This window comes from Limulus polyphemus, unplaced genomic scaffold (assembly GCF_000517525.1).
Source record: "Limulus polyphemus unplaced genomic scaffold, Limulus_polyphemus-2.1.2 Scaffold134, whole genome shotgun sequence".
Taxonomy (NCBI): Eukaryota; Metazoa; Arthropoda; class Merostomata; order Xiphosura; family Limulidae; genus Limulus; species Limulus polyphemus.
This window is the reverse complement of record NW_013665744.1, coordinates 182,643-194,603: the sequence shown is the minus strand read 5'-3', so window position 1 is coordinate 194,603 and position 11,961 is coordinate 182,643. Positions and strand designations below refer to the sequence as shown.

The window sequence follows — 11,961 nt, the reverse complement described above, 5'->3', positions numbered from 1 at the left end:
AACATGAAAGTTCATCAACTGCTTTAGTTAAGTCTTGAAGTAAACATGAAAGTTCATCAACTGCTTTAGTTAAGATCTGGCGACAAAGTGCGTGAAGTAATTCAAAATGTTATGCAACGTAATAAAATCATGTGCCAGCTCTTGTTCGATGTTTTAAACTTTTGTTTGTCCTGTTCTTTTTTTTATTTTATTCAACTTCAGAAATACATAATATACTCGGTTAATTAAATAAGTGTATTTAAGAGACTCCAATTACACCCGGTCTTCATTTTCTAGAAAAACACCAGTCTCGGGAACTAGAACATCGGGAGGTCTTTGGCAAACAAAGTTACCGCAATTAAACCAGTGCAGATCTGCCATCCATTGGACATGATAAATAACATCTTAGATGCGGTTTACTTGTTAAAAAATTCGTTACGGAAAATTATCGCAATGCGTCAGGCGAACTGAGGACGCACTTTACCAATTTGCATTTTAAATATGTTGTTTTTGTTATCTGTTCACGCGTAATTCTTCAAGCAACCCGAAGTAAAGCTGAGACATTTGGGCTCAAAAACTGTCTACACCAATATTAGTTTTAAATTAAACAAACCAAATATGTGTGTGGTTTGTGTATGTGTGGAAAAAACAGATATAAAAATGACTACAGTCTAATATTCACTCTAAACACGAACAAGCTGAAAACAATAATGAACAAAAACAAATATATAAGATGATATAAAAGTTCATTATCGAAGTACATATCTAAAACATCAAGTTGAAACTAATATGATAAGATGGTTGCCTATGAAAAGCAACAACATAAACATAACCTGAAATCCAAAACAAAATCGACGATCCAGCATGGTAAGATGATATCTAATACCCAACAAATTCATTTACAGAATCAGAATTATTAGTGCCCTAATCATCCCATCCACAGCTAACGTGCAGTGAACCCTTGAAAAAGCTGCATCGAAACACTTGCTAATTAAGAAAACTAAAAACAGTCTGATGTTGTTAGGTTGTCATACATATCTTTGGCTAAGAGTAAACTTTAAAAAAAAGAGAGATAGAGTTGGTACTACGGATGACAACCTACAGTAGAAGTAACTTATATAACTATTAACCATGAGAATAGATTATTCAGATGTTGTTAGGTTGTCATACATATCTTTGGCTAAGAGTAAACTTTAAAAAAAAGAGAGATAGAGTTGGTACTACGGATAACAACCGACAGTAGAAGTAACTTATATAACTACTAACCATGATAATAGATTATTATAATAAAACATTTCAAGTTTCTTACCTTAAATATCCAAGCATATGAACACTTAAGCTGCTTCAACCAACATGACACAAGGCTACAGTTAATCAAGCTGGCAGACAATTACCTGAATTGTTTTATAAGAACGAAAACAACCAGAAAATACGATGATAATTTTACGAAGTCTGAGATCTAGCCATGGGTCACGAGCAGTAAGAAGTACTTTTAATTCTATTATTCACTGTAGTGCGACGAACGAGACGAAATTGTGCGAGACACAAATGGTACGTGATCAATGACCAATCATTTACCCTATCTTCATAAAACGTTAACTGAAAGGGTGATTAACAATGGTTGTCGCCTTGTGATAACTATAACGTTGCAATTTTCAATTGTCATTTATTTATTTTTTTAAAGCTTAACATGTATTAGATGGATTAAAGTGAAATCCTTAATGGTTTGTTTGAAGTTAAGCACAAAGCTACACAATGGTCTACCTGTGCTTTTCCCACCACGGGTATCGAAACCAAGTTTCTAGAGTTGTAAATATGCAGACATACCGCTGTGCCACTGGAGGGGGGGGGGCGAAAATGAAATCCATTCTGTGCCTAAAAGGTGCAGAGCACTGGCACTTAACCCCGGTTCTCGTAGCACGAAGGATAAGGCCCTTACACCGACTTATTACACACAGCTCTGAATCTATTTTATTCTAACTTATCTCAAAATTACTGACGTAGCCTTCTCCGGTTGACGTTATGTTGTTTGACCTGCTCCGAAAATAAAACGACTAGCTAGCTGGTTCCCGAGTTCTTCTGAATGATAGTAAAGTTAATTAAAATAAAATAATCACCGTTAAAAATATAATAAATAAATAATAATGTGTTAATAATCCTTGTAAATGACTTAAATAAAATTAACTTACTTAATCTAGTTCACACCACAACAGTTGTTGTTCATGAAAACTGATTATATAAATAGTGCCTAGACCATTAATATGTTTGTTGTATCTCAGCTCGGCCTGTTGAGCCTTGGTATTCGGCGAAAGGCCTTGGTCAGTATTGGATATGGCAGATGTTGTGTGGATGACAGATTCTAACATTCGATTTTTTTGCTTTCACTTACAACTCCTTTGAATTACGTAAACTATATGTTCTTTTGCAATTTTCTTTTAGCTATTTTGAGTAGTGACTGCTTCTTGGGGCCCAAGCCTCGAATCTTTTAGGTAGCTAGCAACGTCCCTAACCAGTCAATCGAAGCAAACGTAAGCTGTAATGCTTAAGGACACAACAACGAGAAAGGGGCAAGCCTCGAACCCACGACTACAAATCGAAATAACTAACCGCTAAGCCATTATATACATTGCTAAGTATAAACTTCAACTGTTTACTAGCCACATTACCTTAGTTTTGGTTTTGTTTTCCCACAGTTGTAACAAAAATAGCGTCCCAAGTAAGGTATTCTGTTTACTGTCTGCTTATTCAGTAGGAAACCGAAATGGGTTGTCTGTGAAACAGCAAGAGGCTCCAAAATGAAACCCTCGTGATTTTGGCGTGATACTTTTGCTACATCCTGTGTATGATTGTTTTCAAGTTCAGTCGTAGATTGTTTTCCATGACATTTTTGGTGAAAAAAAAAAGGATGGTGTTGTTTGTTTTAAAGCACCAAACTACACTATGGGCTATCTGTGATCTCCCCACCGCGGGTATCGAAACCAGATATTTAGTGTTATATGCTCACTGACTTACAACTACCTATGTGAGGGCTTTAGGGGAAAGAATTTGCAATAAACCTCTTTCAAAATTATTGAACAACGCTACAAAAAACATTTCAGTGAAGTCAGTACATGTTCTTAATGTCCACTTGAGGGCAGCACCGTCCTTTAAAAGGACTTCAACAATTTTTTATTTGTGTGTGTGTGCAGTTAAGCACAAAGCTACACAACGGGGTATCTGGGCTCTGCCTACCGCTGGTATCGAAACTAGATTCTTAACGTTGTAAGTCCTTAGATTTATTGCTGATCCACCAGGGGGAAAACTTCAAAATGTGTTAATAGACGCGTTAGTTCAGAATTACTTCTTTTTGTTTGTAGTTAAGCACAATGGATCATCCCTGCTGTGCCCACCATGAGTATCGAGACCCGAGTTTTAACGTTATAAGTCCGCAGACATAATGTTGAGCCACTGGGGGAGCGTGTTAGTTCAGATAACGTTCTGTAAACGTTGTTTATTTAAATATTTCAGTTTTTTTACTAGCATAGTAACTTACCTTATGATGCATATGTTTTATATAACGATATTCTTGCACGCAGCATATAAAACAATCTATTATATAATGTATCGGGAAAATGTGTCAAATTTAAAACTTGCCAGTTACTGCATCCGTTTTTTAAAATTATATGACATTCACTGTCTCATTTCTTTACCATAAATAATTTATAAGAAGACAAATATAGTTGTCCCAGGAGGGCACTTGCCCCCTGGAAATGAGAAACGTAACTCTTTACTTTTTTTTTTATTTATTCCCCTTATGTATATGAATTTACAAGTTTTTTATTCACTACACAATTTCACACTACTTTGCCCTCCCTCTCCCCCCCCCCCGGAAAAATATCTGCGGACGCCCAGGAGGTAAAATATATATTGTAACTGTATTGTTTCTTTTATTATTATTAGGTAAGTGTATAAACAACATATTGAACAATTACGGCATCATTCTAATTTGTAATTCACTACTTCATTTAAGTAACTAAACAATACAAAACAAACTTGCGTCGTTTAAAAACTCGAGAAATATGACTATATATATATATATATATATATATATTTGATGAGCCACGACTAAAAAGCGAGAAATATATGGCTGGAATTTGCATGAACGTTACATATAAGGCTTCCATACTGAGCACTGTGTCTGTATACGTAAAGGAGATAAGACTGGTTGTGTTGAGTACACTGATGAAACTATGACCCGCGTGTGCGTGTGTCTATGAAACTTCTCACATGCGTAGGCTAAACATCCACATTCATGTATCAATAATATTGAAAAATGGTTTCAGAGTCATGACGAAAATTCTCAGTTTACAATTGCATTGTTATAAGATGTAGTTCTACTTGGGTCTTCCTGCTTAGTTGGACCCATGCCTTCAGCAGTTAAAAAACCACGTGTAAAATCGAATCTCTGTGGATGTGTTACATATGTAAAATAGTGAGTATGAAACGACCCACTTCTTGTTGGCGATCGCTTTCATTGGCCTAGAAAAACCAGCTCAGTTTCCCTACCACTTCAATAGAATTGCTTACCAAATCCGTAAACATTACACTGTTGACCTTAGACCTAGATTTAGAACGAAACTGGTGTACGCTAGGGCACTTGGTAACAACTGTATATAAAATAAAACGCGTCTGTATGGGAGTACTATCCCTTTTGTGAAATGTTGTGACACACCAGATAATAACATAAGTTGTTTCTCAGAAGGAAGGAACAGGATAAACCTTTTACGTGCACCAAACTCTTTACTCATGGAACTCCAAAGACAGATTTTGTTTTGTTTTATCTATACATTAAAAGTCTATTTTATACAAATACAGAGTAATAAAGTTTTGCTAATATTCATAATAAGGTAAAGAAATTTAAAAATACGAACTGCCGAGGACTTAAATAGTACATTTAACAACATTTCAAATGCATTGTAGCATTTTCGTGGACACATAGTTCATAAAATATTTCGTTTTTATTTGTTTGTTTTGATGCACAGAGGCATAATGTGTTATCTTTGTTGTGCCTACCACTGTATCGAAACTCGATTTTTAGCTTTATTAGCTCTCAGACTTACCGTGAAGCCACCAGGGGAAGGGGCAAGATATTTCGTTAAACTAGGTGTTATATGTTGTACTTTTCCACCCCTCTGCCTGCAGCGCCACCTGCTGTGAACATCAACATTTCTGATAACGTTTTTTTTGTTGTTTTTTTTACATTACTCCACTAATAGACCTTTTCCTATAAAACAATTTAAGAAAGGTAGAAACTTATGTTACTAATTTGTTATATTAATCCGCCGAGCTGTTACACAACAAGTAGAGATATAGTTCCTTGTGTTTGAAAGAATAGGCTACTTACGTATAGCTCACGTATCGTTTGTGCAGACCATTATTTCGGTGGTTATAGGTATGTATATATTCACTAAAGATGAAATGGCCTTGGACCACCACCACCTTACCCCCTAGCGAATCGCATCATGAGAACAAACGTTCAAGGTCTCATAAATGTGCGGTCGTACTGAGGGTCTTCAGTTAAGCTTCAAAGCACAGGAAACATGTTAGTTTGGGCCTGAAGTATCCACAATATGGCGCGTCTTCGGAAAAATTCTGTTTATAAAGTATTTGTCCAACCGCTTGATACAACAAGGCCTAGAGATTCAGCTTAAAACTTTAAGATCTAAATACTGACCACCACAAAGTGGAAATGACTCCGTGACATTTGAAGGTTAATAATAATTATTTTGTAAATAACCAAGTTATGCACGTACCAAAATAATATTTATATGATATGCGAATATAGAACATTATACTATACTAGAAATATCTTGTTCGTACATTCCTCGCGTTGAAAATAAACAGAATTGCTGGGTTATTGCTGGCTTAGATTATAAAAACTACAGCCTCAAAACAAAAACGGTATACACTCATTGGGCTTTGCATTCTCTCTACGCCAACACAATGTTATTTAAGGTCTATAGTAAATATCAAATAAATTGATAATTTCAAAAAAAATTCCAGGAACTGTGTGCTGATCTGTATAATAGTAGTTTATCCCTTATTTTTGTTTTGTGTGTAGATTAACCTGCCTTCGACTGATTTCCGTCGAACATTTTTTTTTTTTCGGTGATAAACCTGTCTTGCGTTTGATATCAGGTTTTCATTTTAAGTAGCGATGAACTTAGGTCGAATAATAATAACTAAAACGCACTGAGAACTGATGAACCTGTCTTATCGTTATGAATTTTCTTGCTGTTTGCTAATGAACCTTACCTGTAATATTATCCCTCTTGTTCGTTGTATGCTGATAAATCTGTCTTGTAATATTATCACTCTTGTTCGTTGTATGCTGATGAATGTTTCTTGTAATATTATCACTCTTGTTCGTTGTATGCTGATGAATTTGTTTTGTAATATTATCATTCTTGCTTGTTGTATGCTGATGAACCTGTCTTGTAATATTATCACTCTTGTTCGTTGTATGCTGATGAATTTGTCTTGTAATGTTATCACTCTTGTTCGTTGTATGCTGATGAATTTGTCTTGTAATGTTATCACTCTTGTTCGTTGTATGCTGATGAACTTGCAATATTATCACTCTTGCTTGTTGTATGCTGATGAACTTGTAATATTATCACCCTTGCGTTCATGAAATTCTTATGTTAATTAGTGATAAGCCAACCCTGTAATATTATCACTGTTTCTTGTTGCATGCTGGTGAACCTATCCTGCGATATTATTACTCTTGATTCATATATTCTCATGAACCTGTATTGTATTATTACTTTTGCTTGATGTATATTGATAAACCTGTCTTGTAGCACAAAGGGTTGAAGTACGTAATATTAATACGATTTTGATTCCCAACCTTGTTCGTACAGTTTATGTCGTTACGTCAGATCATGGTGTATCTGCCAATCATACATCTTAACACAAACTGACAATATCCACGCAGCCTAGTTTCCACTGCAGTTGTCTCCGTCATAAGGCTGTGGTGTCCAAAGCACACCACTCCTCCATACAGGCATTCCATTATCCATCTAGTGTACGAGGAGAACAGATTCCCAGCACCCTTTTAACCATTTAGATGGCACAGAACTCCACTGGTCTGCGTCCGACCACTTGACCGGTATGTTTTCGTATGGAATAGCGTGAATACCTGTTTCATTCTTCTGCTGCTTGTGGTATGCAACAGTTGAAAGGGAGTACGACTGGAAGCCTTATCTTGGTCTTGTTTTCAGACAATTTTTCTTTATTATGTTGCATACTGTTGCCTGAAACACGTGAGCATCGTTTGCTACTGACCTATATATTCGTGAATTCTCATCTTTGCAATTTGTTTACAGGTGGAATACGACTTGTAGCAACTCTCTTTCTGGATGGTCCTGGTCCCCCAAATTGATCTATGTTTCTTTGTTTTCCAATTTAATTAAGTACAAGGTATATCCCTGTCTTTTAAATTTCAAATCCGCGAATTGAGCTCACCTTTATGATCCGAGTATATGAATACTTTGCGTTGGAAATGGCTGTTACTTATCCTCCCCAAAAGCAATAAGTTTTCGGTAGCACCATAGTGCCAAAATGAAGTTTCGGTACATTTCGTTCCACCATGAATATATATATCGGCTGTAATCATCACGTAACTTGCAGACTTGCAAATTAAAAATCGCTTAAATAAAACGTATTCAACCCTGTATTATCGCTTTTTATTTATTGTTTGATGATCAATCTTTATTGTAATATTATCGTTTTGCTTGTTGCGTGCTGATGAGCCTATCTTGCTATTTGTTTATTGTTACTGACAAACGTACCTTGTAGTATTACAGTTCTTTCTTTTTGTATGTTGATGAACATGACTTGTGATGTTATCACTTTTTTGTTTACTGACGAACGTATCTAGTGTGTAATTCACACTTGCTTGCTTGTTGTGTGATAAAGATGTGTGTCACATTACCTTTAGTCTCGCTAAGATAGTAAATAGTTTGAATTTTGTCACAAGCCCAGAGTTAAGGCCTAACAAGAGACAAAAAGAATAGACGAGTTTATTTTTAAAGAAGCTCAGTCAAAAAAAAAGTATACGTACCGAATAATTGTGTTGAATATCACGCAAAGCTACACGAGGGATATCTGCGCTAGCCGTCACTAATTTAACATAGTTTGACCATCACTTTATAACGCTCCACGACTGAAAGGGCGAGTGTGTTTGGTGAGAAGGGGACCCACGACCCTCAGATTACAAGTTAAGCGCCCTAACCACCTGGCCATGCCGGGTACTAAATAAAGAAATTTAAAACAATATATAAAACAACAACATACTAATTACTAAACTGTTTCCATTTTAGTATTTCAAAGATTTCATATAAACCCCTCTCACCATGTTCATCACTGTCAGAATGTATGTTTCAATGTCTTCATTGGAGTAATATTCCATCATCATCTTGTCCGCCACCACTAGGGTTTCCACATTTCTTTCCAAGCTTATAGAACGTCTTCGTCTTGTTTTCTTGTTCTGTAAAGCTTCCCACAGTTCATGTTCTTTCAGAACAGAATCTATATTGTCTACGGTCAAAAAACATATCGAAATCAACGGTAAGTTTCAAAACCAAAATGATCCATTTATGTGAATTTATAGAGTGAGAGGAATTAAACAAATAAATGCAGTATCAATCTTCTGTTTTACTTATGCTACTTAGTTATTACTCATTACACGCACGCTCTAAGTACAATTCAAGCTGAAATAGTTTCTTGACTTCAAGGGGGGGGGTTTTGCAGCCGTCTGCGAATAGTTCAAAATTATGAGCTAGCAAAAGTGTGACGCTTAATAACTAAATTACACATTTATCTACGTTTCAAAACAACTTTTAACATAATTAATAAAATTATGCTACTTATACTTAAATTTACTACTTTGTTCCTGTTTATAAATCCGATTCCGGATTTCAGTTACGTTAATTTCGGGGTGTATACCATGTTAACAATAATGTTCACAATGCTTCTACAATAACGTTAATTTCGGGGGTGTACCATGTTAACAATAATGTTCACAACAATACTTCTACAAAAACCTTAGTTAAGTATCGATAAATACGTAAATGCAGTTAACAGGTTTGCAAGGTTAACCACCACATGAAAAGTCACACCTGGCGGCGCAACCCCTGGGACTGTCACCTAGTGCTCAACCCAATTCAGTAATAATTCATTTGTGGGCGGAATTCCACCGACGTAAAGTTATTTAGCTGTTCACTGAAAGTGTAAGATCCAAACGAGGCAGCACGCACAGGAATGCAGAGGATCTCTGAGGAAGTAAACCCATTAAGAGACGACACAGACATATCTTCAGTTCCCATGATGACATCTGTACTCAACCGATTAAAATATGGACTGGTTTTTACATAATATGTCTCGAACCCAGACCGGCTTCCACTTTTCATAACTATATTAACATAATAAAACATTAGATTAAATAATCCCACTATGAAAATCCGCCGTACTCACATTTTACCAATAGTACCAACTTGAAAAATTTGTAAAGAAATCAACTAACGGTTTGAAATAATACATCTGACGATATTCCACTCACAACAAGAAACTTGCAGGATGAAGGGACACGAAAAAACTCGAGCTCTGATGGTTTAAAGCCGCTGTTGCTTTATTTAGCAATCACCAGACTCCCACAAATTCTTAGTTAATGCTCATTCTCAGCAATATAAAAAAGTCCATAGTTCAAAACACTATTTAGTAGGACCAATTTCCAAATTGTCCACTGTTGATGTAGCACCATTTAGCGGATTTTAAAGGTAACGATAAAGAGCAGGTTTAACCTTATATATTATCAAGTTATGTGTGGGAAACTACATCGTATTTTTCAAAATAACACTTCTTGGTAACTACCATATATAAGGATGCATATCGACTCGTTTTTAAGCACGATATTAAGCCCAAACTAGGCGTGGCATTTTAAAGTAGTCATCCATTCAATTTTTTTATTTACAAATGATTGCAGAAAATTTGGTGTCGCACAACGTACGATATTTTGCACCATATCAAAGCACAACGTACGATATTTTGCACCATATCAAAATTACATTTCACTTAAATTACATTTAAATATAATTTTATCGATCTACTATACTCACATCGTACATTCTTATATCGAGACAAAAATAACAATAATATTGATGAGTATACTGGAAAGGCCGACAATTGCCTATTGTAAAGAAAGAAAAAAAATACAAGTGTAAAGGACAACGTTTCGAAATTCTTTCGTCTGAAAAATCTTGAGCTCTTTTGATTTGATTGGTATTTAGTTTTGCATTTTTATTATTTTGTAACCGATAGCACCCTAAAAACGAATGAACATGTAAGCCTAAAATGTACAAAAAATATTAAACATCATTACTAAAAATAAATTGCATGGGAAATAATTATGTTACAACTAGTTTCTCGGTGTAAAAATATTTATGTAATGCAATTGAGTTAACTTTTTTGTTTATTTTTTTTTGTAAAATGATCTGTATCCGATAGTTATATTACTCTATGTCTTTCTGTGGATGAAGGTTTCATTCAATTTCATTTGTTACCTGTAACTTTCTAATGGAAATAATCTTTATTATTAAGCTGAAAACTGGTGTTTGTACATTACAAGGAAAATATGATAATTGAGTTTTGTGAAATGCTCACAGAAAAATATAAAAGAACAACAAAAAAAAAGACTTTTTCAACAATATTAACAAAAACGATATATATTTATATGTTACTGTATTTGTTTCGGATGTTAGCGCAAAGATACACAAAGCCTATATCTGCTGGCTATCGATAATTTTGAGTTGTTACACTAGAGAGAAGGCAACATTGCCCACTGCTAACTCTTTGGGTATCCTAATCGAACAGTGGGGTTTTTCAACATCACTTTTATAACACATTCAAGACCCAAAAGTGTAGAGGGAGATTTTGCAACAACGGAATGCGAATGTTGGACCCTAGGGTTTATAGTCAGGCGCGCTATCTGTTAAGACAAGCCCGGTTCAACTCCATAAATAAATATATATACATATATATATAAGAATGACTTCCGTTGCAGACTATTAATTTCTATGAAAAAGTAATAAACATAATTGTTGTTATATGGGGAAAAAAGATAACTGTAACTTATTTTTTAACGAAATAAAAACCATGGTTAATTGGGCCCATGTGCCCTCTTAAGTGGTTTAGAAAGAAAACAGCGTACAAGCCAATGAAAACCATGGTTGCTGATGGAGTCCTTTAAATCATTGTAAAAAGACACTTTATCATTAATAAACAAGCCAATTATGTTCCTTTTTTAGACCAATTAGCTAATAGTAGGTTCCGAGACATGCAGACATTGTATTTATACCTATTTGTCAGTGCCACAAATGCATCGCAATTTCATGATAACATAACTGGACGTCTGGAACATCCAATTTTATAATCAGCTCTTAATTATGAAGTCCTTTTTTTTCTCGAGGACTAGTACATTACACCTCGAAACTGTCGCGTCTCAAGGCAAAACTAAACCTAATTTTAGCCCCTAGTCTAGAGTGTGACAGTTATGGCTTCATCAAAAGTGTTTATGTGATGCTCTTCTCACATAATCTATGAAACAATTTTAGGTACGATCTTACTCTATTAATGATTATTATAATAATCCAACAAATGATATTGATTTTCTTAAAGCGATGTGCTTCTGGTAATATTAACTTCAACCGATTTTGTCCTTTGAAATCTATTCAAACCTAAATATTTTTGACAGAATATGGAAGGATAAAACATGTTTCATCGTTCAAATTTTCAACAGTATATCCAAGCAAGATTTAAGAAATTCACCCCCCCCCATTATACAGTATCGTTGTAAACTAAATTTTTTCCCATGACCTCCATTCGCTCGAAGCTAGTGAATTTTGCCCTTTGGTGACACCATACCAACCACGATAAGAAAATTAA

The 11,961-nt window shown here is 35.1% G+C and overlaps 1 protein-coding gene across 1 annotated transcript in view; it reads right to left on the bottom strand.

Annotated features, from left to right (window-relative positions):
- The window catches only part of LOC106473892 (A disintegrin and metalloproteinase with thrombospondin motifs 7-like), a 120,010-nt gene that overhangs the window by 57,215 nt on the left and 50,834 nt on the right, over positions 1-11,961 (bottom strand). Inside the window, exon 4 of the mRNA XM_013934587.2 lies at positions 8,375-8,559. Within this exon, the coding sequence (XP_013790041.1) occupies positions 8,375-8,559 (185 nt within the window). The remainder of the gene's footprint in view (positions 1-8,374; positions 8,560-11,961) is intronic.